Below are 23,794 nucleotides of genomic sequence, written 5' to 3'. Positions count from 1 at the left end.
AAACCAGCACTTCATTTTCTGTTTTTCTGCTGGAGTCAGGCCTCGCTTAGCGGACTTTAAAACTTATTATAGGCAAAATGCAAGGATACAAGAAAATATTGAACTTTAATGTTAGAAATAATTATACATCAGGAAATGATAGGTCAAAATGACAAAAGAAATCAAATTCACGGCAGCTATAGCCTATAAAATGGCAACGTGGCTGGGAAGAAAACATTGGAATTAGTTGGATAGTGGAAGTACCTACTACCTAGATAACTTTGTGAATTTGGTATCAATAGCAATTAGCAAGCAATCATTTCGAATGTGCAATTACTACCTACCAAAAAAAGTGGTCAAGGTAATATGTATCAACCAAACCTGCCGTGCCGGTGAACCCAGGTTAAATAACATAGAGAGTCCATTTGGATTTTGGAAGGGATAAAATAAATTAAATCCTACTACCTCACATCATTTCCCCATTTTGACCTGTGGTATGCAGGTCCCATTGCTGAGAATGGAAAACGTCAAAGAACCAACAAATTGCTAAGCAGTGGATTGAACCCACAACTCAACACCCCCAACACTCATTTCTTTTCTTCCAGTTCCACTGCGGTAGTTGTGTGCCTATGGCTATCCTGCAGTTGCTGAAGCATTTATCTTTACTAAAAAGAACAAGTTTGGGAGATTTGGGTTTCTTAAAAAAATGCCTTTTGGAAATCTTAGCAAAGAAGGGTGGGCCTAGCGCAGTGGTAGTCTCTCCATGGCCCGGAGATCCTGGGTTTGGAACAGCCTCCTTGCAAAATTATTATGGAAGGGTAAGGCTGTCTAGAAATTCCCTTCCCCAGACCCCACCTTGTGTGGGAGCTTTCAACACTTGGTAAGCCTTTTTTTTTTAAATCTTAGCAAGTTCCAATTTATCTTCAAAACAAGAAAAAATTCGCAGGATAGAACAAGGTACAGTTATTGCTCTATTAATGCCCATCACATATTCTATCACGAATTTTTCAAATTCACAGCAGCTATATAATGGCAACATGGCTGGGAAGGAAGCATTGGAATTAGTTGAATAGTGAAAGTGCCTAGATAACTTCGTGAATTTGATATCAATAGCAATTAGCAAGCCAACATTTCGAATGTGCAACTACTACCTACCTAAAAAAAGTGTTATTATCAGAAATAATCATGGTAACATATCAAACCTGCCATACAGGTGGACTCTGATTAAATAACATACAGAGTCCATTTGGATTTTGAGAGGGATAAAATAAATTAAATCCTATTACTACCTAACACCCTTTTCCCATTTTGACCTGTGGTATGCAGGTCCCATTGCCGAGAATGGAAAATATCGAAGAACCAACAAATTGCTAAACAGTGGATCAAACCCACAATTGGACACCCCCAAACACTCATTTGTTTTCTTCCACTGCGGTAGTTGTGTGCCTATGGCTATCCTGCAGTTGCTGAAGCCTTTATCTTTATTCTTTACTAGGAAAACAAGTTTGGGAGATTTGGGTTTCTTAAAAAAAAATCCACTTTTTGGAAATCTTAGGAGGGTCCAATTTGTTTTCAAAACAAGGAAATTTTGCAGGATAGGACAACGTACAGATATTGCTCTATTAATGTCTTCTCATGTAGGCTTTGCCACTTACATATCCACCCCCACCCCCTCCCCCTGCCTAAAAATAAAATTCCAGCCCATCCTACGCTCATGGCAAGAGTTTAACATAACCCCTAATGTAACAATTCCCAAATAATCTTTCTCTTGTCCTTCAATGTATGCACTCACAGCACTACAAGAGAACAGAATCACCTAACTAGTATTGTGAGATTGTTTATAAGGTGTCTCGCCTTGGACGGTTAGGTGGCAAGGCGGCACCCTGGCAGCACCTTACAATTATGCTGCTTTAGGCGCTTAGGCGTCAGGGGGATTGGTGTTTGCCTTAGGTCGCCTTACCGCCTTATAAACAATGGTTGTGACCTTCAACTCAGCTGTGACTACAGCGATGTCACAAAAACTGACACCGCAGGCTACACAGTCACTGTGCAACATGATATCAAAGAAAGTGCAAATCTACACCCAGCACCATGTCACAATTACTGAAGCATCTACACTTACCTCTAGGGGATTGTGATCACATCAACTGTGGAAGGAGATGATGAATAAAAAAGGATTAGTTAACCAGAGTATTTTTTTTGGCAAACTACCAAAGTATATTGAAGCCCGATAAAAATATCAATAGCTTCTTATGCTAAAATGTAAAAGACAGTTGGCTATGTGCAATTCCACACATTTAATTACTTCTCAAGAATCATATGACTATACCAGGCAGTTGCAAAACAGACTACAGGCATACAGCCAAAAGAAACAAACTACTGATTGATGTCCCAGACATGTCAATTTACTGCAAAAAGACCTAAAAAAAATCTTTATCACCAGAACAATCACCACACAATTGTACTTAGGCACATCAAAATCAAATCATGAAAGAAAGTTGAATTTCGAGCTTTCTGCATTTCTCAACAGAAATATTCCCACCAAGCTCATTGTTGAATGAAGACAAAAACAAATACTACCTCCGTCCGGAATTACTTGTCGCTTAAATGGATGTATCTAGCACTATATTTTAGTGCTAGGTATATCCATTTGAGCGACAAGTAATTCAGGATGGAGGGAGTATTACCCTCATCTGTATCATCTCAAGACTGCAGACAACACTACAAAATGATGCCGTTTGTAGAAATTATTAACAAGCCATGCTTTGCTTTTTTCCATATTCTAGAGCATAGGAAGAATGGTAGCACTAAGTCCCAACATAATCACAAAATTTCCAACTCTACTTAGCATAGTGCAGACCGAACGATGTGCAGATCACTCACTCAATCTTCTCCATTGCAAAATCACATATTACTGCAAATTGAAGTTCATGTCATGCTGTGAAGTACAAAAATAGTATTGCGGCGGGTCTAATACCTCCAACCCAAAGAGTACCTTGCTTGGTGGCACCTCACTGGGACTCCCAATTTGCATATTCTCCCAAGGCTAGACTTAATGGAACTGATAGAATCAGGCTATGGCTAAGATTAACTGAGCTTGCAAGCCTCATTAAAAGGGGAGCTTAAAAAAAGGGCAGCCCAGTGCATGTAGCTCCCTCTTGCGCAGGTTCCGGGGAAGGGTCCAACCACTTTGGGTCTTTAGTACTCAGCCATTTCCTACATTTCTGCAAGAGGCTGTTTCCTGGACTCGAACCCGTGACCTCATGGTCACAGGGAAACAGCGATGCGCGCCAAGGCATTAAAAGGGGAGCTTAACATGTAGTAAAAGAATAGCTCCACAAAGCAGCACCGACATAAGTCCCCAGTATAAGCAGCCAATAAAGCATCATTTATGGTGCATGCTCTGGACTAAGTGCCTGCATCGGCTCTACGAACAATCTCAAAGCTATGAATCCCCTCCTAGTTCCCTAGTGGCACTCCGTCCCTTGTGCCCACAAAAATGTACTTGTAGTGTTCCGTTGCTAATGTTCTTCCTAGCTAACAATGTCAACTACTAATGGTTAACCTAGCTATCAGAACAATCAGACATTCAATAACAACAGAACTGATAATTGCAATTTCACATATGCTGCCAGCTGGAAAGGTCTCTTCAACCTAGCTAAAGAGAGCAATCAAACATTCAATAACAACGCAATTGATAATTGCAATTTCACATATGCTGCGAGCTGGAAAGGTCTCTACAATAACAGAATGAGGAGAGATTCTGAATAACTCACCAGGGTGCTGTCAAGGGTGGATGCAAGCACGAACTTGCCATTGGGCGAGAACTTGGAGTAGGACACGGGCGGGCTCTCGTCGTCGATGAGGGTCTTGACGCAGTGCCCGGTGGCTGCGTCCCAGATGCGGCAGAGCCCATCGTAGCTTCCCGACACGATCATGGCCCCGTCCCGGTCGAAATCGACGGCGGTGACAGGCTCGGAGTGGGCGGGCAGCACGCGGAGGCTCCGGCCCGACCTGACCTCCCAAACGCGCACCGTCTCGTCGAAGGATCCGGAGGCGAGCACGTTGCCGTGGGGGCTGAAGGCGACGCAGAAGGCGTAGTTGGTGTGGCCGGCCAGCGTCTTGACGAGGCGGGCGCCGCCGCCGGCGCCCAGGTCCCAGATGCGGACGGTGCGGTCGTCGGAGGCGGAGGCGAGCAGGCGGCCGTCGGGGGAGAAGGAGAGATCGGAGACGCCCTCCTCGTGGCCCTCGAGCTCGGCGACGAGGGAGAGGTCCGCCGAGGACCAGACGCGGAGGAGCTTGTCGGCGGAGGCGGAGGCGAGGAGGCGGCCGTCCGGGGAGAACTTGACGGCGGATACGGCGCGGCGGTGCCCCGTGAGGGTCGCGCGGAGGGCGTACCCCGGGGAGGCAGGGGTCTCGTCTGCATCCGGCGCCGCCATTGCCGCGAACCAGAAAGAAAAAGGGTTTGGGGTTTTGTAATTTGGGAAGGGTCGAGTTCCTCCCCTTTGGCGACGCTGCTGCGGTGGGGTGGTCTGTTGAGTTGAGTTGGGGAACCACGGCGAGGGACGCGTGCCGAAGCTCCGGAGTTTCGGTGGGCTTTAGACGGCTATGGCGGTATGGACTGGGCTTCAGATATCTACTGGTGGCGGTCCTGGGAGTTGTCTTTAGCGACTTTAGACGGCCCAATTCATTTGTTTTACCAACTGCACAGCAGAACATTTTTTCTTTTTACCAATTGCACAGCAGAACAACATATTTGATACCACTATGTACATGTACATGCAAAGCTTTTTTCCCCTCTCGTTGGGGTTCCTCTTCTCTTGGCGGCGATGACCGACGTAGAAATCATGTTTCTCTTACCTTGATCCTCCATTTCCTCAACTGCTTGGACTGACTAAGGGGCGATCCTGGATTGCTTCCCGGTCTTGGTGCTGAGTTTATGGAGACCAAGGGAGATTAGGGTTGGGTGGCCCATGAACTATTTTCTTCGGTCTAGATAGGAATCATGGAGCCGGTGCGTCCGGCTCGGGGAAATCTTATCAGATCGAGCTAGAGGCAATGATGAAGGAATTGGAGCTTCGGGAGGACATGAATGACATCGTCTTCGAGCAGGAGGAAGCGCCACCGCGTGAGGCGACATGATGGATGGCAGTAGTGCGGGTGGATGTGGATAAATCCTATGTTGGAACTATCGCACATTCAGCAAAGCTACGACAATGAAAGAGGATCTAGCCCTCGTTAATAAATTTGCCTCTTCGATGTTGTGCCTAGTGGAAACTCAGTTATGGAAAACCCGAATAGAAAACTTGCAAGATCTTCTGGTTCTGATAATTGTTATGCTCTCTCAAGTGATTAGGCAATTCATGAAGAGATCTTCCATAGCCTTTTATTAGTAGCTTCCTAGACGACTTGGGATCATCCCATCACATGCCCGGGACCCAGTGGGAGCTCACTAGACTAGACCTATTTGTCCCAGATGGACCCCCCACCCTAGCACATGATGAAAATAAAATTTTGATGCAGTTGTTTCTAGGTCTAAAAACCGAGGGGTGGTGGTCGCTATCTGTTCCAATTTTGGCGCATATCAGTGGTCTTCAATGCTTGCTTGTCCAAGTATTTCTGACCCAGCTACCTTCGAAGCCTTGGTGTGTAGAGAAGCTCTTGCCCTCGTAGCAGACTTGCAGTTGCATCACTACATGCATAGGATTGTCAGGAAGTGGTCGGCGCCATCAACAACGGATTCTGCCCTAGCTACCTTAGCATCCTCATGGAGATCAATCAACATATGAGAAACTTTAATGAAGTTTGCTTTACACATGAAGATCAGACGTCAAATATGCATGCTCATGATCGAGCTCACAACTATCTTTATGTTATTAATGGGCAATGGGCACCATTTTTTGCTCTTGAACTCCCCAGCCATTGCTGTTGTACCCTGATAACCCACAAGTATATGGGATCACAACCGTTTTTAAGGGTAGAGTATTCAACCCAAACTTATTGATTCGACACAAGGGGAGCCAAAGAATATTTGCAAGTATTAGTAGTTGAGTTGTCAATTCAACCACACCTGGAGACCAAATATCTGCAGCAGAGTGATCAGTAGCACAGTAATATGATAGTTCGATAGTGGTAGCAACGATAGCAATAGTAATGGTGACAACAGTAGCAGTCACTACAAAAAAAAGACACATCCGTGACATTTTGGGCCGAACAAAAAAAATTATGTCATACTTATGACACTTCTATGATGATAATTGTGACAAAACCCGGTATCATCATAGATGTGGTGGGCTCCTACTTCTATGACAAAAAATCATGACAGAAAATGGGCTTTTCGTCCTGGGCGGGCCGGAGACGTAGCTGCATGACATTCTTTGGGTTGTGCATGACGGAAAAGACCGTGGTAGAAGCGAGGGCGAGGAAAATATCGGGGAGTTCCCAGTTACGGTGGGTGGTCGAAGGCCGAGCGATGCGCGTTTATCTCGTACATGTACGCGCGTGGGTGCGAGGCGTTGGGCTCTAACTGAACCCGAGCGATTGCACTGCAGGCTACACGTTACTGAACCCGAACGATCGAGCAATTCCTTCACTACTGCTGCTAATTGAAGCCGATCGATGCTGCCTCTGGATGAACAGTGAGCGTTACTGGGGGGTTGGATGAACAATTCCTCGTGGGGGTTGGATGAACAGGACCCCGTGGTGTTGCCGCTGGATGAACAGGACCCCGCTCGATCGAGCCGGTTGGGCGTGGATGAACAGGACCCCGTGGACGGCTGGATGAACAGGACCCCATGGAGGGAAGGTTGAACAATAGCCAGTGGAGGGTTGGTTGAACAGTAGTCGGTGGAGGGTTGGATGAACAGTAGCCCGTGGAGGGGTGGTTGAACAGGACCCCGTGGAGAGGGTTGGTTGAACAGTAGCCGGTGGAGGAGCGTGCGATGGAGGCTGGATGAACAGGAGCCCGTGGATGAACAGTCGCAGGTGGAGGCTGGAGGAGGTCGACGGTGGATGAACAGTAGCCCGTGGAGGCTGGAGGAGGTCAACGGTGGAGATGAATAGTATCCCGTGGAGTCCCGTTTTGCGGTACGCCACACCCCTCCCGATGAGCGGGACCCCCGTTTCGACCGTAGTGCTCCAACACAAGTCCGTTTCCTCCGTTTTGCGGTACACCACACCCCTCCCGATCAATAGGACCCCGTCTCGACCATAGGAGGTCCAATAGAAGTTTGTTTTCTCCGTTTTGCGGTATGCCAGACCCCTCCCGATGAACAGGATCCCGTTTCGACCGTGGCCGGTCGAACACAAGGTCGTTTCCTCCGTTATGCGGTACGCCAGGCCTCGTTTCCATCGGTTGTTCCGTCCAAGCCCTCCCGATGAACACGATGATGCATTCCGTTCTGACCCAGCCGGTTGGCTCCCATGAACACGACAATGACGCAGTTTCTTCGTTCCGACCCAGCCATGTACACGAGCCCTGGCCGTACGTATGCGCGAGTAGGCGTTCGAGACCCCGCTCGTATGTACGTACGTGGCCGTATTTTCTTTCTTGCACCCTGGCCGTTGTATGTATGTGTACATGCTACGTGCACGCCTCTACTATGACACGTGCGTGCCTCTACATCGAGCAGTATGTACGTACATGTTCGTGACCAGAATGACAACACTACATACGCTTCGACCAGGTGGGTCCCGACTGTCAGACACTTCCTTGTGTGCGAAGATGTAGCTGGTGGGTCCCAGCAGTCAGGGGGGCGAATCGTTTTTTTTTGCCCGGACGCACTTCCTTGCGTGCGAAGATGTAGCTGGTGGGTCTCAGCAGTCAGGGGGAAAACGTTTTTTCACGAAATACGGTAGCCCGTCCGGTGGGTCCCTGCTGTCAGGTGGAGGAATAATTATTTTGCACATAATAAGGAGGCACTTTCTTGCAGCTGCCGTGGACCCAGCTGTCAGCCTCTCCACGTACAGTACTCTTCCAATGGAAGCCGTTCCTTGACCACGTTGACCACGCCACGCCGAGAGCACCAGGGTAGTGAATGACGATGAGGCCTAGGAAGGGAACGACGCGGAGCCGGGGAAGACGCGATAGTGGAAGCCCATGCGGAGAGGAGTACGAGGGTTCACTGGTTCGCCTGCGGTGTGATGTTGCCATCGCCGCAGAATAATAGGGGGTGTAGGTGAGGCCTCCGCGGCATCACAGCCGGCCACGGGAGGCAGGATCACGCCCGGCGCTGGTTTGGGCGGCTGGAGCAAGAAGACCAGAGGTTGAAGAAGCATACGACCGTTGGATGGACATCGTACGGTCACTGGAGCTAGAATTGTTCATATTGACTAAGTTGACAAAGCCCTCCGTCCCTGTCAACTTAGTAGGCCCACAAGTCAACCTCCCACTATGGTGGGTCCCAGCTGGCAGGGGGTATTCATTTTTTGGTGCGCAATAAGGAGGCACTTCCTTGCATGCGAAGATATAGTTGGTGGGTCCGACCTATCAGCAGAGGGAACATTTTTTTCGCGAAATACAGAGGCCGTTCCGGTGGGTCCCAGATGTCAGGTGGAGGAATCATTATTTTGCGCGTAATAAGGAGGTATTTCCTTGTGTGCGGTCGTGGACCTAGCTGTCAGCCTCTCCACGTACAGTCCACTTCCGATGGATGTCGTTCATTGACCCCGTTGACCACGCCGCGCCGAGAGCACCAGGGCGGTGGACGACGGCGAGGCCTATGAAGGAAACGACACGGAGCCGGGGAAGACACGGTAGTGGCTGCCCACGCGATGGGGTGTACGAGGGTTGACTGGTTCGGCTGCCGTTGCCGGAAAATAATAGGAGGTGTGGGTGAGTAGAGGGATAGACAGGACAGGGATGCAAGTATGATGGGGCCGTGAGGCCTGCCCGGTAGCACAGCCGGCCACGGGAGGCGGGAGCAGGCGGTTCTGCCGGCGCTGGTTTGGGCGGCTGGAGCAGGAAGATCAGAGACTAAAGAAGCACTACGGCCGTTGGATGGATATCGTACGGTCACTGGAGTTAGAATCGTTCATATTGACTAAGTTGACAAAGCCCTTAGTACGCGTCAACTTAGTAGGCCCACAGGTTAGCTTCCGAAATGGTGCACCCTAGATGTCAGGGGGAGGAATCATTTTCGTGCGGGTGAAGTTAGAATATCTTAGATTGAAAGAAGCACGACATCCGGTTGATGGACATCCAACGGCCACTGCTGCTAGAACCGTGTGTTGACTATAAGTTTACAAAGCCTTGCATATGCGCCAACTTATTTTTTTTAGGGGACGCGTCAACTTAGTAGGCCCAAAAGTGTGTGGCATAGAACTTATAGCCCATTTGAGATGTAAGAATGTACAACCCATTTTTGAATTCTAATGGAATTTATTACAGCCCATTTACAGTTTGTTAAAAGTACAACCCATTTCAACGATTAATTATTTCAACCAACCATTCAAAACACAATTCAATAAAATTTCCCACATTTTGATGGGATCCGAATTATTTTTATCCCGAAATTTCTAGTCAGATTAAATACAATTTCAATATAAATTTGTATTACGTAAAAATCCAACGAAACATTGCGCGTGCAACAATTAATGAAATTAAAATTGTCAAAATCCAAATATTAATATTTAATAAAGTGATTACGTGTTTGGAGCATTTTTTTGTAGTTACTGCCCAATTTTTATAATTATATCCCATTTATTATTTCTTACAGCTCATTTTCTTGTTAAGCCTAATGCATCCCTTCTAGGAAAGATTTGCAGCCTAGCGGGACGGAGAATAACAAGTTGACCTTGCTTGGGTATTCCTCAAAAAAAAGTATAGCTGGGCTAGCCATTTTCAGCTTGAAAAAAATTAATATTTGGGCTGGATATCTGGCCTGGGCTAGGCCACAGCCCGCCCAATTAATACCCTGCTCTCCTCTGAACAACAATGAAAACATCGCTCAAGAAAAACTCTGGAGTGCTCACACCTCAAAAACACAAATACTGCTTGAGCTGCTTGGTCCCAGCTGTCGGCCGCTCCTTGTGCAATTCTCTCGTTTATTGACTACATAGGTTGACAATGGTGTGGGGCCGTGATGTCACGAAACCAGGAGGAAGCAAAAAAAATTACAGTTGTATAAAATAAGGAGGCACTTGCGTACGTGCGGCTAGGGCCCTGGTGGGTCCCCACTATCATCCTCTCCAAGTAAATTCATCTCCTCATTCCTCATGTCCGTTGACCATGTTGACAACGCGAGACGGTGGTGCCATGGCGAGCGCAACAACTCAAAGGACGATGGAGAGGGCCTCGCGGGCCCTACGGATGGTCTGATATAGCGCGTGTTGCTCATTCGAGAAGCCAGGACCATAGGGCCACATGTCTGCGATGGCATTGTCGTTCGCTTGTTCACCGGTGCTCGTTGAGGAGATGGAGGTTGCAGCACAGGTCCTCCTGCACTGGTAGCTCTTCCACCATTAGGGCGTTGAAGTGCGACCGCACCTGCTCTATGGTGAACACGGCATGAACCGGCTTGGACAGTGGCGCCGGCTCCTGGTCGGAAGCTACGTCCATTGTCTGATTGTCATCGCTCAGCTCGGCGAGCTGGCTGGCGAGCCAGCATGTCCGGCTGCTGGACCGACTGCTACCTCTTGAGCATGCGTTGGTTTTCCCTTGAAGAGGAAAGGGTGATGCAGCAAAGTAGCGTAAGTATTTCCCTCAGTTTTTTAGAACCAAGGTATCAATCTAGTAGGAGGTTACACGCAAGTCGCCTTGTACCTGCACAAACAAATAAGAACCTTGCAACCAACGCGATAAAGGGGTTGTCAATCCCTTCACGGCCACTTGCAAAAGTGAGATCTGATAGAGATAATAAGATAAATATTTTTGGTACTTTTGTTGTATAGATTGAAAAATAAAGATTACAAAACAGTAAACGAGATGCAATGTAAATAAAAGAGATATAATACAATGGAAAAGAGACCCGGGGGCCATAGGTTTCACTAGTGGCTTCTCTCAAGATAACATATCTTACAGTGGGTGAACAAATTACTGTCGAGCAATTTAAAAGCATAATTATGAGAATATCTAGGTGTCGGTGTCAAAACCGGTGGATCTCGGGTAGGGGGTCCCGAACTGTGCCTCTAAGGCTAATGGTAACAGGAGGCGGGGGACACAATGTTTACCCTGGTTCGGGCCCTCTCTATGGAGGTAATACCCTACTTCCTACTTGATTGATCTTAATGAATATGAGTATTACAAGAGTTGATCTACCACGAGATCGTAATGGCTAAACCCTAGAAGCTAGCCTATGATTATGATTGTTGTTATCCTACGGACCAAACCCTCCTGTTTATATAAACACCGGAGGGGGCTAGGGTTACACAAGGTCAGTTACAGAGAAAGGAATCTACATATCCGAATCGCCAAGCTTGCCTTCCATGTAAAGGAGAGTCCCATCCGGACACAGGACGAAGTCTTCTATCTTGTATCTTCATAGCCCAACAGTCCGGCCATGTATATAGTCCACCTGTCCGAGAACCCCTTAATCTAGGACTCCCTCAGTAGCCACTGAACCAGGATTCAATGACGAGGTGTCCGGCACGCAGATTGTCTTCGGCATTGCAAGGCGGGTTCCTCCTCCAAATACTCCAAATCTTCTTTCGAACACAAGAAATGTATCCGACTCTACAAAACAAATACCACACACAACCGTAGAGAGTACAATAATTCACGAGTTAAATCTGCTAACAACTTTTTACAACATGACATCACGTTGACGCCCGGTTATTATTCGAACCATTTTTTAGCCCACTGCTCTGTATCTCAAGATACGGTTCTATTGGCACGTCTTGTCAAAGCAGAGATCATGTCCCCTTATTTCGGGATTCTCATCAATACGGGTATGGGTAACCCCACCCAACTCTTTCACCCACGCCTTCTCTCTGCTTCCCCATTCTCGAGCTCCAGCACCCAAGCTTCCATCTCTTCCACCCCCAAAAAGCACTCCAGCCATGTCCGGATCCAGAGCGCAGGGCAAGTGGATGGCCTCCTCCGTCAAGGAGAAGGATATCAAGAAACTCCGGGAGGCCGGGTATCTGGCCAAGGAGATCGTGCACCATCTCCCTGCCGCGGGACAGATTGTCCCGACCATGGAACCCCATGAGAGGGTTGTATTCCTTCCTCATTTTGTCCGCTGGTTGGGGTTTCCCCTCCACCCATTCGTTCGCGGACTCATGTATTACTATGGGATAGATTTCCATGATCTATCCCCCAATTCTTCCTCAGCATCTCGACATTTATTGTCGTGTGCGAGGCCTTCCTCCGCATCCCTCCACACTTTGGACTGTGGCTAAAGATCTTCAATGTGAAGCCGAAGGTGGTGGGCGGCGAGCACGCCGAGTGCAGAGGCGCCATGGTGAGCAAGATGCCCAACGTTAAATGGCCATCAGGTACATTCAACAAGTCCGTCAAAGGGTGGCAACAATAGTGATTCTACGTCACTGAGCCACACGATACCAAATGGGTCGCGACTCCTGAATTTCGATCCGGGGCCCCAATGCGGCTCACATCCTGGCCTGAGAAGGGCCTAGACTGGTCTTCGTCAGACGAGCTGACGGTGCTCCACGCGCGTATCAAGAGCATGGGAGACAAGAATATCAAACTTTTCGATGTGGTCCAGGTGATGTTAGTTCGCCGGATCCTCCCATGCCAACGCCGGACTTGCAACCTATGGGAGTTCGATCCAGCCAAGTACTAGACCCTGCTAGAGTTCTTCGACACAATGCACGAAGACATCTGGAAGGTGCTATTCAAGCCCGACAAGTCATGGCCGGACTCGTCCGATGATCCCGGCCATAAATTGGACCGCCCCGCAAGCTCGGTAAGTCTTTATATGTTTTCAAGGTGTATCCTTTACTCGCATACTTGAGGGAAACACCTAATATTTCCCTAATGATTCCCCCAGGGCTTGATGAAGAAGGCGGATCGGATTTACTGTCCGGCCCCGCTGCCCGAAGAACAAGAAGGCCCGCTTCTGATGAAGATGCTGGTCCCAGCACCTTATAAGGCACCGAAGAAGAAGGCCAAGAAGGAGGCCAAGGAGATCAGGGACAGTCTTCATCGCAAGGGCACTTCGGACGTGGCATCCGAAGACGCCGAGGCCCGCTCCTCCACCGAAGAAGATGAGGAAGAGAAGGAGGAAGAAGAAAGCCACTCCCCCTCCTACGAGGGGGAGAAAGAAGAGGACGACCTCCATGTGTTTGGAGGCCGAAACGTCTAAGAAGGGGAAAGCTTCCCTTCCAGACAAGTCTACTGCGGCCACTGACAGCAGCTCGGAGCGGGAACCCAGGGTCAAGCCCCTGGCATCGTGAGTACTAAGAAACCCGGACACATTCATATATCCAGCCTCACTATTGCATAGCATTAATATGTTGAGTCACGTATTTTGTAGTCCGGCCAGGTCCCACGTCGAGCGATCCTCATCGAAGGGCTCGCTGGACCCGGATGCGATGGACAGTGGGAGCCTCCTGGCGGCCTCATCTCCCAAGGCCATGGATAACACCGAGGTGTTGTCCCAAAGGAACCCAAGCCAGGGAGGGCTCAGGAGACCATCAAGGAGGTGCCGGAGGGTCAAACCTCGGCAGCCGAACACATGGGGGAGCAGACCTCCATGGATACTGACGGTGGGGGCCATCCTGAATTCGGCCCCCAATCGGACACAATTCCGGAGGCCAATACGGCTCCGGAATCAGGCAAGCAACCTCCTTCGACTGAAGGGGGTGCACCCATTCCACCGGTGACCTCTGTCCACCCAAAGGAGCCAGATACTTTGTTGGAGGCGCTGCGAGGCGCTTCCATTGTTGAAGAGCACCGTACCCTTATGGGTGCGGTGATTGAGAAGATTCAGTCCGCAAAAAGCGGGCTGGCCGAAGCCTGCACAAGCCTTCTAACAGGCTTTGAGGTAAGCAATGAAATTAAATATAAATATAAAAAAGAATGTCACAACATAGACGGTAGCCCCTGATACACTATCTGGTATTGGAAAAATGCTGGACAGAGGATCAAATAAGTTTCGCAGGAGACTAACTATAAAATGTCTATGTGAATAAGTAGGCGTCGTTATTGGCTGCAACCTCCCATACTGCTGAGGTCTCCGGACTGAAGCAGAGTCTGGAGCGGGCCGAGGAAGAGCTCGGCCATGTAAAGAAGCAACTGGAGGAGAACCAAGGTATGGAATAACCTCATTTGTATTCAATACGGATGAGTAATTTATTTTGACTAAAAAATGTCATGATATATTTTAGGAGCGGTGACCAAGGTCGAGGCTCTCAAGAAGGCGCTAGCTGAGGCCGAGAAGAAGGCGGCCAAGGAGCAGGCCGCTCGTGAAAAACACGAGGCCAGGGTCATTGAGGTTCAACAAGAGCTCCAGGAAGCCGTAAACAAGTGCGAGTCCTTGGAGCAGAGTATTGCGGATAAAGAATCCGAACTCACCAAGGCTCGTCAATCCGCACACGATGCTCGGGTTGAAGCCCAAGGCGCCCTCTAGGAAATCCAGGAGGCCAGAAAAATTGTGGTGGGTAAGACCTTTATTATGCAAAGAAAATATGTGAAGAAAAGGTTCCTTTTACTGACCCGAATTCGGAGTTCTCCAGGGGTGTTTGCGGATCTGCCATGCAGTGTGTCCGACGCCGCACAATTCTACCGAGCCGAAGAAGGGAGCTCTATGGAGAAGCTGTTTTGGTCGCAATACCTTGCGCTGGAAAATCCGGTGCCCTTTATCGATCAGATGAAACAGCTGGTCGAGCTGCACAGCGCGGCCGAACTAGCCATGAAGGATTTAATAATCCGGCTATTGCCTGTCAAAGCTATTCCCAGTAGCTACTTTGGACTCGTGAAGCGGCTGGCAAGTGCCTGCCCTCGGCCTGACGCCATCAAGCGGTTGGTCTGCATTGAAGGCGCACGAATGGCCTTCGCCTGCACCAAGGTGCATTGGGCGAAAATGGATGCTGCGAAGCTGATGACCGAAGGACCACCCATAGGGAAGGAGCACCGCATGCCCGAGATGTACCATGACAGTGTCTTGGAGGGATCCCGCCTTGTGGCCGAGCAATGTGCTAAGGATATTATATTCCCATGAATACATTCATGTTATCCTGTGCTATAATATGAAACAAGATTGTTATGTAATATAATGCTTGTTATTTGAACTTTTACCTCCTGTGCAGCTGTTTTATATTAAAAATGAGGGTTGGCCAGTCGTCGGCTTTAGCCCCCACGTAGGAATTACGGGGGTGTTCAGGATAAATCTAAACACTTTTTACTCCAGATTTTGGTCCTTAAAGGAGGTGTTTAGCGCAACGAACCAGGCAATCAGACTATAAGGCTTTATCACCCTCACTTAGCCATAGGAGGTTGATAATAAAAGAAAATGTAGGCACAACCCCTAGTGTTCGGAAGTCCGAACTTGGGGTATTGTAAACACCCAATCGGATAAAAAACGATTCGTTGCACGATGCATTATATTCGCATAATGCAGAAGAAATCACTAAATATTTTGTGACCTCTCGAACAGCTGACTGGGTCTCGCCGTATCATGACAGTCAGTTTTCGACTTTCTCTACTGAGGTGCTCGTCCAGAAGAACCGGGACACAATCGCAGTAGTTCTCCCTTTACTACCCTAGCCGATATAGCGGAACGTAAGGTAGCAAGCACAGGAGCCGGGCAACCCAACTATTGACCCAAGACATGATTCAGAGCCGATGCATATAATGTTATAAGTTTAGGGTGGCGAACAACCGTAAAGGTGCTCAGACTTTATTGCCGTGTTATGGGGTACAATGAAGCCCCTGGCGAATTGAGGCGTACCAAAATGTACGGTTGAAGTTGACAAAAATATCAAAAAATGAAACAACAAGTTAATGTCATATAGATAGGGCCGCAAATTGCTTTTATTGCAGTTTGATAATATGTCGGAGCGTATGTGTACAAGTAGTGTGATAAACAATATGACTTCTTAACCTGCTGAGACCAGGGGGAGCTTCGTGCGGGTCCGGAGACAGATAGAATGATCAACAAGAAGAATATCTAGAGATTCCCTCATGCCTTCGAGCTACTTCCCTCCTTGGTATATCCGTCCTTTGGTAGGTCTGGCAATCAGGTTGCCAGTAATGGCCTAGACAAAAGTAACCTAAAAAGAAAGAAAAAGAAAATATAAAATAATGTGTGTCCGGGGGCGGTTGAGACGCATTGTGGAACACAACCTAGCTGTGCCTCCGTCTGTCACCGTGGTATTTTGAGTGCGTTGTTATGTACGCGCGGTACGAAGGCCGCCGTTTGGTCGGGGTTGGGACGGAGGACGAATTGCTAGTCAAGCTCTTGACGAGCTAGACTGTCCTGTTGCAGGTTAGTTTGAACTGTTTTGACAGTATCCGCAAGCTTGGCCGTCGAATTGTGCTCCTCAGTACGGAGGGAGTGTTTCGTGTTTCCATTTACTGTTATGATACCGTGTGGACCGGGCATCTTGAGCTTAAGACAAGCATAGTGTGGAACCGCATTGAATCGAGTGAATGCGATTCGTCCCAGCAGTGCGTGATACCCACTTCAGAAAGGGACGATATCAAAGATTAACTCTTCACTTCAGAAGTTATCCGGGGATCCGAAGACCACTTCCAGTGTGATTGAGCCCGTATAACAGGCCTCTACACCTGGTATGACACCTTTAAAGGTGGTTTTTGTGGGCTTGATCCTTGAGGGATTGATACTCATCTTGCGCACTATGTCCTAATAAAGCAGGTTCAAGCTGCTGCCGCCGTCCATGAGGACTCGCGTAATGTGGAATCCGTCAATGATTGGGTCAAGGACCAGTGCGACTGAACTGCCACGACGGATACTGGTTGGATGGTCCCTGCGATCAAAGGTGATCGGACAGGTCGACCATGGGTTGTACTTTGGGGCGACTGGCTCCCTCGCGTAGACGTCCTTGAGTGCGCGCTTCCGCTCCCTCTTGGGGATATGGGTAGCGTATATCATGTTCACCATTTTGACTTGTGGAGGAAACTTCTTATGTCCCCCTGTGTTCGGTGGCCGGGGCTCCTCATCATCGTCATTGCTTTGTGACCCCTTCTCCTTGTTTTCGGCATTTTAACTTGTCATTCTGTTTGAAAACCCAACATTCTCTATTGGTACGATTGGCTGGTTTATCGGGGGTGCCATGGATTTGACATGGACGATCGAGTATGCGGTCCAAACTGGATGGGCCCGGATTGTTTCTCTTAAATGGCTTCTTCCACTGACTGGACTTAGAGCCACTGAATCCGGTGTTGACAGCCGTGTCTTCGGCGTTGTCGCCATTACTTTGACACTTGTGTCTATTGTGTCGGGGCTTGTCGTTGCTATCTCTGACTTTAGAAGTGCCAGGTTTACTTGAGTTGTTGTTGCTATGTGCTAGCCAGCTATCTTCGCCCGCACAAAAGTGGGTCATAAGCGTTGTAAGGGCTGCCATGGACTTCGACTTTTCTTGGCTGAGGTGTCGGGCAAGCCATTCGTCATGGATGTTATGCTTAAAGGCTGCTAGGGCTTCGGCATCCGGACAGTCGATGATTTGGTTCTTTTTAGTTAAGAACCGAGTCCAGAATTTCCTGGATGACTCTCCGGGCTGTTGGATTATATGACTTAAGTCGTCGGCATCCGGAGGTCGGACATAGGTACCTTGGAAGTTGTCAAGGAAGGCATCTTCCAGGTTCTCCCAACTGCTAATAGAGTTTTCGGGCAGACTATTCAACCAGTGCCGAGCTGGTCCCTTGAGTTTTAGCGGGAGATACTTGATGCCGTGGAGATCATCACCGTGGGCCATATGAATATGGAGAAGAAAGTCCTCAATCCATACCGCGGGACCTGTTGTCCCATCATATGATTCGATGTTTACGGGTTTAAACCCTTGTGGGATTCATGTTCCATTACTTCGTTAGTGAAGCATAGGGGGTGTGCAGCGCCTCTATGTCGGGCCATGTCGCGGCGCAGCTCGGATGGAGCTGGTCTGTGGTATTAGGCCAGACAGGTTTGTATTTGTCATATCCGGCAAGATGGCCGTCGTCGCACATTGGGGCGCACCCCCACGATCCGTAGATCGATCTGGTCTGGCCTGATGTGTCTTCTAAGTCATGCCGCAGGTCATGTGTGTATCCCCGAGCTGTTGTGTTTCTATTGTTTCAGTGAGTGCGGGCTAGTGTTCGGGCTGAGTTGCCGCTTTATCCCGGCCACGCGGTGGTCGGTCAGCCGCATTATGCGCTGGTAGTGCGGGCTCCAGCGCCTCGTCACGAATTGAGGTAGCAGTTTGTGCTTCGGGTAACTTTTGGTTGGGCGCTCGAGGCCATATTCCTTGGCTGACAGGACCTCAGTCCATCTATCGGTGAGCAGATCTTGATCAGCTTGAAGTTGCTGTTGCTTCTTCTTTAGGCTCTTTGCAGTGGCTATTAGCCGGCTCTTAAAATGCTCCTGCTCGACGGGATCCTCAGGCACGATAAATTCTTGGTCGCTGAGGCTCACCTCATCCTCGGAGAGAGGCATGTAATTACTGTCCTTCGAGTCTTCATTCATGGCCTGTTCATCGGAGCTGGCTCGCCCGTCTTCCCATTCGGCATGTTCGGAAGTTGGCTCGACGGGGTCTTCATTGTCTTCGGCATCGTCCGGAGTGTTATTTTCTCTTGTGCCGGTATCACTATTTTTTACCGTGGTGTGCTTTAGAGCGGCGTCGCTGATGTCGGCGCTTTGGCTGCTTCTCAGGAGGCTTATCCTCAACTGGATCCTTTTTGTCATCGCCATTGTTTTCTTTGGGTGTATCCACCATGTATATGTCGCATGAGGAGGTGGCTGTCCAGCGCCCTGTGGGCGGTGGTTCCTGTTCCTCTCCGGCATCGTCGTCCATACCGTCGATGTCTTCGGAGTCGAAATCAAGCATGTCAGTTAAGTCGTCGACAGTGGCTATCAAGTGGGTGGTGGGTGGGAAACGAAGTTCTTCGTCGTCTGCTTCCCACTCAAGCCGGACATAGTTCGGCCGAGAATCTCCTGACAAGGAGAGGGATTTTAATGAGTTTAACACATCACCTAGAGGTGAGTGTTGGAAGATGTCCGCGGAGCTAAACTCCAAGATCGGCGCCCAGTCAGGTTCGATGGACGTGGATGCATGTGGTCCGGAACCTATAGCCAGAGATAAGTCCGAGGTTCCGGTGACACAGGCCCAGCTTGATGTTGGGTCCGTGTGCGGCTCGAGCGCCGCTGAATCCATGGCTTCCGGGGTGGGGTTAGGCTTCCCGTCATCGCACGACGCGATCTGTTCCAGATCAAGGGCCAGAGCGGTTACATGCGCTATCTCCTGAGTGTTGCCAGATGATAGATTTAAGTCATGCTCATCGTGGTGCGTGAAGGAAATATTCCCTAGAGGCAATAATAAAGTTATTATTTATTTCCTTATTTCATGATGAATGTTTATTATTCATGCTAGAATTGTATTAACCAGAAACATGATACATGCGTGAATACATAGACAAACATATAGTCACCAGTATGCCTCTACTTGACTAGCTCATTAATCAAAGATGGTTATGTTTCCTAACCATAGACATGTGTTTTCATTTGATTAATGGGATCACATCATTAGGAGAATGATGTGATTGACATGACCCATTCCGTTAGCCTAGCACTTGATCGTTTAGTATATTGCTATTACTTTCTTCATGACTTATACATGTTCCTGTAACTATGAGATTATGCAACTCCCGTTTACCGGAGGAACACTTTGGGTACTACCAAATGTCACAACATAACTGGGAGATTATAAAGGAGTACTACAGGTGTCTCCGAAGGTACATGTTGAGTTGGCGTATTTCGAGATTAGGTTTTGTCACTCCGATTGTCGGAGAGGTATCTCTGGGCCCTCTCGGTAATGCACATCACTATAAGCCTTGCAAGCAATGTGACCAATGAGTTGGTTACAGGATGATGCATTACATAACGAGTAAAGAGACTTGCCGGTAATGAGATTGAACTAGGTATTGGATACCGACGATCAAATCTCGGGCAAGTAACATACCAATGACTAAGGGAATAACGTATGTTGTTATGCGGTTTGACCGATAAAGATCTTCGTAGAATATGTAGGAACCAATATGGGCATCCAGGTTCCGCTATTGGTTATTGACCGAGAATAGTTCTAGGTCATGTCTACATAGTTCTCGAACCCGTAGGGTCCGCACGCTTAAGGTTTCGATGACAGTTATATTATGAGTTTATGAGTTTTGATGTACCAAAGGAGGTTGGAGTCCCGGATGAGACCAGGGACATGACGAGGAGTCTCGAAATGGTCGAGACGTAAAGATTGATATATTGGAAGCCTATGTTTGGACATCGGAAAGGTTCCGGGTGAAATCGGGATTTTACCGGAACACCGGGGGGTTACCGGAACCCTCCCGGGGGTTAATGGGCCTTAGTGGGCCATGAGGGAGAAGAGGAGGGCCGGCCAGGGCAGGCCGCGCGCCCCCTCCCCCCCTAGTCCGAATAGGACAAGGAAGGGGGGGGGGCGGCGCCCCCCTTTCCTCTTTCCCCTCCCCCCTTTCCTTCTCCACCAAGGCAAGAGGGGGAGTCCTACTCCCGGTGGGAGTAGGACTCCTCCAGGCGCACCCCAAGGGGGCCGGCCGCACCTCCCCCTCCCTCCTTTATATACGGGGGCAGGGGGGCACCCCATAACACACAAGTTGATCTACGAATCGTTCCTTAGCCGTGTGCGGTGCCCCCCTCCACCATATTCCACCTCGGTCATATCGTCGTGGAGTTTAGACGAAGCCCTGCGCCGGTAGAACATCATCATCGTCACCATGCCGTCGTGCTGACGGAACTCATCCCCGAAGCTTTGCTGGATCGGAGCCCGGGGATCGTCATCGAGCTGAACGTGTGCTGAACTCGGAGGTGCCGTACATTCGGTGCTTGGATCGGTTGGATCGTGAAGACGTACGACTACATCAACCGCGTTGTGCTAACGCTTCCACTTACGGTCTACGAGGGTACGTGGACAACACTCTCCCCTCTTGTTGCTATGCCATCACCATGATCTTGCGTGTACGTAGGAAATTTTTGAAATTACTACGTTCCCCAACAGTGGCATCCGAGCCTAGGTTTTATGCGTTGATGTTATATGCATGAGTAGAACACAAGTGAGTTGTGGGCGATACAAGTCATACTGCTTACCAGCATGTCATACTTTGGTTCGGCGGTATTGTGAGATGAAGCGCCCCGGACCGACATTACGCGTACGCTTACACGAGACTGGTTTCACCGTTGCGAGCACTCGTGCTTAAAGGTGGCTGGCGGGTGTCTGTCTCTCTCACTTTAGCTGAATCGAGTGTGGCTACGCCCGGTCCTTGCGAAGGTTAAAACAGCACCAACTTGACGAACTATCGTTGTGGTTTTTATGCGTAGGTAAGAACGGTTCTTGCTAAAGCCCGTAGCAGCCACGTAAAATTTGCAACAACAAAGTAGAGGACGTCTAACTTGTTTTTGCAGGGCATGTTGTGATGTGATATGGTCAAGACGTGATGCTATATTATATTGTATGAGATGATCATGTTTTGTAACCGAAGTTATCGGCAACTGGCAGGAGCCATATGGTTGTCGTTTTATTGTATGAAATGCAAACGCCCTGTAATTGCTTTACTTTATCACTAAGCGGTAGCGATAGTCTTAGAAGCAATAGATGGCGTAACGACAATGATGCTACGATGGAGATCAAGGTGTCGCGCCGGTGATGATGGTGATCATGACGGTGCTTCGAAGATGGAGATCACAAGCACAAGATGATGATGGCCATATCATATCACTTATATTGATTGCATGTGATGTTTATCCTTTATGCATCTTATCTTGCTTTGATTGACGGTAGCATTTTAAGATGATCTCTCACTAATTATCAAGAAGTGTTCTCCCTGAGTATGCACCGTTGCGAAAGTTCTTCATGCTGAGACACCACGTGATGATCGGGTGTGATAGGCTCTACGTTCAAATACAACGGGTGCAAAACAGTTGCACACGCAGAATACTCGGGTTAAACTTGACGAGCCTAGCATATACAGATATGGCCTCGGAACACGGAGACCGAAAGGTCGAGCATGAATCATATAGTAGATATGATCAACATAATGATGTTCACCATTGAAACTACTCCATCTCACGTGATGATCGGACATGGTTTAGTTGATTTGGATCACGTGATCACTTAGATGACTAGAGAGATGTCTGTCTAAGTGGGAGTTCTTAAGTAATATGATTAATTGAACTTAAATTTATCATGAACTTAGTCCTGGTAGTATTTTGCAAATTATGTTATAGATCAATAGCTCGCGTGTTGCTTTCATATGTTTATTTTGATATGTTCATAGAGAAAATTGTGTTGAATGATGTTAGTAGCAATGATGCGGATTGGATCCGTGATCTGAGGTTTATCCTCATTGCTGCACAGAAGAATTATGTCCTTAATGCACCGCTAGGTGACAGACCTATTGCAGGAGCAGATGCAGACGTTATGAACATTTGGCTAGCTCAATATGATGACTACTTGATAGTTTAGTGCACCATGCTTAACGGCTTAGAATCGGGACTTCAAAGACGTTTTGAACGTCATGGACCATATGAGATGTTCCAGGAGTTGAAGTTAATATTTTAAGAAAATACCCGAGTTGAGAGATATGAAGTCTCCAACAAGTTCTTTAGCTAAAAGATGGAGGAGAATCGCTCAACTAGTGAGCATGTGCTCAGATTGTCTGGGTACTTCAATCGCTTGAATCAAGTGGGAGTTAATCCTCCAGATAAGATAGTGATTGACAGAGTTCTCTAGTCACCATCACCAAGTTAGTAGAACTTTGTGATGAACTATAGTATGCAAGGGATGACGAAAATGATTCCCGATCTCTTCATGATGTTGAAATCGACGAAGGTAGAAATCAAGAAAGAGCATCAAGTGTTGATGGTTGACAAGATCACTAGTTTCAAGAAAAGGGCAAAGGGAAAGAAAGGGGAACTTCAAGTAGAATGACAAGAAAGTTGTCACTCCCACGAAGAAGCCCAAAGCTGAACCAAAGCCTGAAACTGAGTGCTTACACTGCAAAGGAAATGGTCACTGGAAGCGGAAATGCCCTGAATATTTGGTGGATAAGAAGGATGGCAAAGTGAACAAGGGTATATTTGATATACAGGTTATTGATGTGTGCCTTACTAGTGTTTATAGTAGCCCCTGAGTATTTGATACTTGTTTGGTTGCTAAGATTAGTAACTCGAAACAGGAGTTACAGAATAAACAGAGACTAGTTGAAGGGGAAGTGACGATGAGTGTTGGAAGTAGTTCCAAGATTGATATGATCATCATCGCACACTCCCTATACTTTCGGGATTAGTGTTAAACCTAAATAAATGTTATTTGGCGTTTGCGTTGAGCATGAATATGATTTGATCATGTTTATTGCAATACGATTATTCATTTAAAGTCGGAGAATAATTGTTGTTCTGTTTACATGAATAAGACCTTCGATGGTCATACACCCAATGAACATAGTTTGTTGGATCTCGATCGTAGTGATACACATATTCATAATATTGATGCCAAAAGATGAAAAGTTAATAATGATAGTGCAACTTGTTTGTGGCACTGCCGTTTGGGTCATATCGGTGTAAAGCGCATGAAGAAACTCCATAAAGATGGATTTTTGGAATCACTTGGTTATGAATCATTTGATGCTTGCGAACCGTGCCTTTTGGGCAAGATGACTAAAACTCCGTTCTCCGGAACA

At 48.0% G+C, this 23,794-nt stretch overlaps 1 protein-coding gene across 1 annotated transcript in view; it reads right to left on the bottom strand.

Annotated features, from left to right (window-relative positions):
* LOC119294899 (COMPASS-like H3K4 histone methylase component WDR5A) overlaps window positions 1–4,517 on the bottom strand; it is a 6,861-nt gene extending 2,344 nt beyond the window's left edge. Inside the window, exon 1 of the mRNA XM_037573181.1 lies at window positions 3,756–4,517. Within this exon, the coding sequence (XP_037429078.1) occupies window positions 3,756–4,418 (663 nt within the window). The 5' untranslated portion in view covers window positions 4,419–4,517. The remainder of the gene's footprint in view (window positions 1–3,755) is intronic.
* Window positions 4,518–23,794: the final 19,277 nt, after the last annotated feature.

Source organism: Triticum dicoccoides, chromosome 4B, assembly GCF_002162155.2.
Source record: "Triticum dicoccoides isolate Atlit2015 ecotype Zavitan chromosome 4B, WEW_v2.0, whole genome shotgun sequence".
NCBI lineage: Eukaryota > Viridiplantae > Streptophyta > Magnoliopsida > Poales > Poaceae > Triticum > Triticum dicoccoides.
The sequence above is the reverse complement of the archived record's forward strand: the minus strand, read 5'-3'. Positions and strand labels throughout refer to the sequence as shown.